Raw genomic sequence first — 3,395 nt, 5'->3', positions numbered from 1 at the left:
TACACGCACTTGTGAGAACAAATAACGGTTATCAGAACTGGAAAGAGAGAAAGAGAGAGAGAGAGAGAGCCATAAAGTGATAAAAATAGTTTGTGCTAGCAGTATCAACACATATTAAATACCCTACACTAAAGTCTTAAGCAATTTAATCAGTATTCATAATTATAGAAAAACGTTAAGTTGAGAATTAAGTATATAGGAGTATTTAATTTGAAACATAAGTATCGCGTATTTAATCGCTAAATACTATAATGTCTAACGTACCTCATGGTGGATGTTACATACACTTGCATGATTTTACAAATACCCTTGTAACTGTAGTACAATTTTTAAATTGAGAGCGAGTAACGAATTCAACGGCTAGACAGCAAAAACTATACGTTTGTTTGGATTGGCGTTAGTCGTCAATGAATCTCAACCCAGATACCTTGATCCAGCATGGACTTTGAAAAAATATTGTTCAAGTGCGGCGATGCAAGTCGCTATCAGATCCTAATGCTAGGCTTGTTCGGCTACATTGGCTTCACTAGCACTATCCATTATTACTCGCAAAATATCATTAGTTTTGTGCCTGGGCATTGGTGCTACCACAAGCAACTAGAAGACAAGACCTTTGAGGAAATCGCTTCCATTTATGCACAATTTGGCAGTAAAGCTTCGTGCTCCCGTGTGGAAACAGTCGATGGCCATAACTTCACACTCAGCAGCGATCGCTGCGAACGCTGGATTTATAATTATGATTACGGATTCAAGAGCATTACCACTGAGGTGAGATACTATCTGTGTACTGCAGTAAAGATATTTAATTAACTTTTTTTAATGACAGATGAATTGGGTTTGTGACGATGCGTACAAGGTCCGCATTGGTCAATCTTTCTTTTTTATCGGCTCACTTCTTGGAACTTGGATATTTGGACAGATGGGAGATCGATTTGGACGTCTTCCAATCTTGATATTGGCCAACATGTTCGGATTTGTGGGTGACTTGAGCACCAGCTTTGCCAAGGATGTATTGCAGTTTGCCATTTGCCGATTTATTTCTGGCTCTTCCGCTACCGCAAATTTCTATCTGATGTTCACATTAGGTAAGACGATATATTCTCCCCTATAGTTTATTATTTATTTTATGCTAATACCTTAGTGCTCGAATATGTGGCGCCACGATTGAGAAATATGCATTTCAGCTGCACCATGGCAATCAGTACCTTCTTAGGTGCCTTAGCCGCATCTTGGCTGGCCGTGTGGGCTGGAAATTGGCGCAGCTATCTGGCCTGCACATCATTGGCTTTGCTAGCCATAATACTTTTTTACTTTGTGGTGCAGGAGAGCGCACAGTGGCTTATAACTCGCAATGATATTGAAGGCGCCACTAAACGACTGAAGCACATCGCAAACTTTAATCGAAGGCAATTGCCTGTCGAGGATTGGGATGAATTTCGCAGCCATTGCATCGAGAAGCGAAAGGAAATGGAGCTTCGGAAGGACCAAAATGTTAAACTATTAGATACCTTACGTATGCCGCGTCTGCGCAGAACAATCCTCGCTGCCATATTTACCTTGTAAGTAGACAATGCTCCCGAAACTCCGTCACTAAGCCAGTAAAGTGGTCAGTACTAAATACTCTGTTCTTGCAGCATGATGAACTCTTTGGCTTTCAATACCATCTCCCGCAATGTAGAGGGCCTGGGCATGTCACCATTTATAGTCTTCTCCCTCTTTGCTCTCACCATACCGCCATCAGGCTTAATACAGGGATTGATGCTTAACCGATTTGGTCGCAAGGGCACAGCATTTCTGGCCATGATGAGCACAGGCTTGCTAGCCTTAACAGTGGGAATTATCCAGTGCTTTGATGTGAAGGGAATCGCAATGCTATTAGCTCTTGCACTTCCTATGCGCCTTGGCGCTTCCATGTGTTATTCGACTGCATCGCAGTATTTGTCAGAGGTTATGCCAACCTGTGTCCGCTCAAGAGGCATAGCCACCGCCCATGTGGCTGGAGCAGCAGCATCGTCCCTCTCCCCATATTTAATACATCTTGGATTGAAACTAAGAGCAGGTCCTTCCCTTGTACTCGTCGTAGTTTTGATGTCCGCCGCAGCAGCCACACTAATGTTACCAGAGACAAATAAAAGGTCTAACCAAATGACAAACAATACATTTTCAGAAGCTTTAATATATCTCATTGCTCCACAGGCAGCTGCCCATAACGCTGGAAGATGGGGAGCTGTTTGGTAAAGACGAATCCATCTTCACTTTTCAATGCATCAAGCGTAAAAATAGTGATGTACAACCACATTTGGAGGAGCTGGAAACGTTCCAGACTAAATCTGATGCAGCATAACTGCACACCTTTCACAAATTTGTCTGTGACATGCATTTATGAAGATTTGGAACAATTCAGGAATAGGATTTCAGTCGTAATCGTCAGTTTCGATTGATAGTTCCAACATACGATTTTAACCAAGTCACCAAGCTCCTGAAGAGTGCAGAGCTCTACAAATGTTCACACAACCTTTGTGTGACGTTTCAAAAATTTATAACTTTGTATATTTTTATATTTTACGATAAAATAAGAACGAAATTCCATCTGAATTGAAAACAACTAAGGGTCGTCAATGTGGTTCTTCTATATTTTGCATTCATTCATGTCATCTACTATATGACAACAAACCCACACTTCTTTTATATGGGGCAAAACCTTCTGAATTGAATTTTAAAATGCAACGAAAGGAGGTGGCGATTCAGTAAAACAAATCTATGGGTAATGGGTCAAAGTTCTAGTGCCTTTTGTATAAATTACCAAAAACTTTGCATCAAACTGGGTTCTTTTATTAGTTTTAAGCATTATGTATAGTATATCATTAAATCAAAAAATTGGACTGAAGTCAGATTTAATGTTGTGATTACAAAGACGGCTATTTTGAAACTTGGTCCAAATATATTAAGATGTTATATTTTATTTTTTTATAATGTTAAACCCCAAAGAATTGAAATATAATTGTATCCTATAATAAATAAACTAAGCAACATAAAAAAAATGTATAAGCTGGGAATTTTGTACTTGGGGATCAAACAGCGATAATGTCAAATCGGCCGTAGTCGTTTCGGCGAAGAATAAGCTTAGTGTACGTAAAATAAGAACAACCATCTAGTATTAAAGCGAGTAACATTTTAAAGACGTACCAGACCGAATCTTGCATACCCTGTACCCACCTTTTACCCCGCCACAACCTGCAACTGAAATATGCTTTGTTCTACCAATTATTCCTATGACACTTATATGATCAATTTGAGTGATTTTCAGGCACTACGTATACAAAATTCGACAAATCTTGTCAGTCTCTGCACCGATCAATCCTTTGAAAACTATATGATTTGTACCGATTTCGATG

The 3,395-nt window shown here is 39.6% G+C and overlaps 1 protein-coding gene across 1 annotated transcript; it reads left to right on the top strand.

Annotated features, from left to right (window-relative positions):
* The first annotated feature begins 433 nt into the window (after positions 1-433).
* On the top strand, positions 434-3,022 carry LOC115633791 (organic cation transporter protein-like). The gene is made up of 5 exons (XM_030531269.1): positions 434-768; positions 827-1,085; positions 1,142-1,559; positions 1,635-2,135; positions 2,197-3,022. Exons 1-5 carry the CDS (start codon positions 439-441, stop codon positions 2,342-2,344), a joined length of 1,656 nt encoding a protein of 551 aa, XP_030387129.1. The 5' UTR covers positions 434-438; the 3' UTR covers positions 2,345-3,022.
* The last annotated feature ends 373 nt before the right edge of the window (positions 3,023-3,395 follow it).

The sequence above is a fragment of the Scaptodrosophila lebanonensis genome, unplaced genomic scaffold, assembly GCF_003285725.1.
Source record: "Scaptodrosophila lebanonensis strain 11010-0011.00,11010-0021.00 unplaced genomic scaffold, SlebRS2 tig00000001-arrow-pilon, whole genome shotgun sequence".
Classification (NCBI taxonomy): domain Eukaryota; kingdom Metazoa; phylum Arthropoda; class Insecta; order Diptera; family Drosophilidae; genus Scaptodrosophila; species Scaptodrosophila lebanonensis.
The sequence above is the reverse complement of the archived record's forward strand: the minus strand, read 5'-3'. Positions and strand labels throughout refer to the sequence as shown.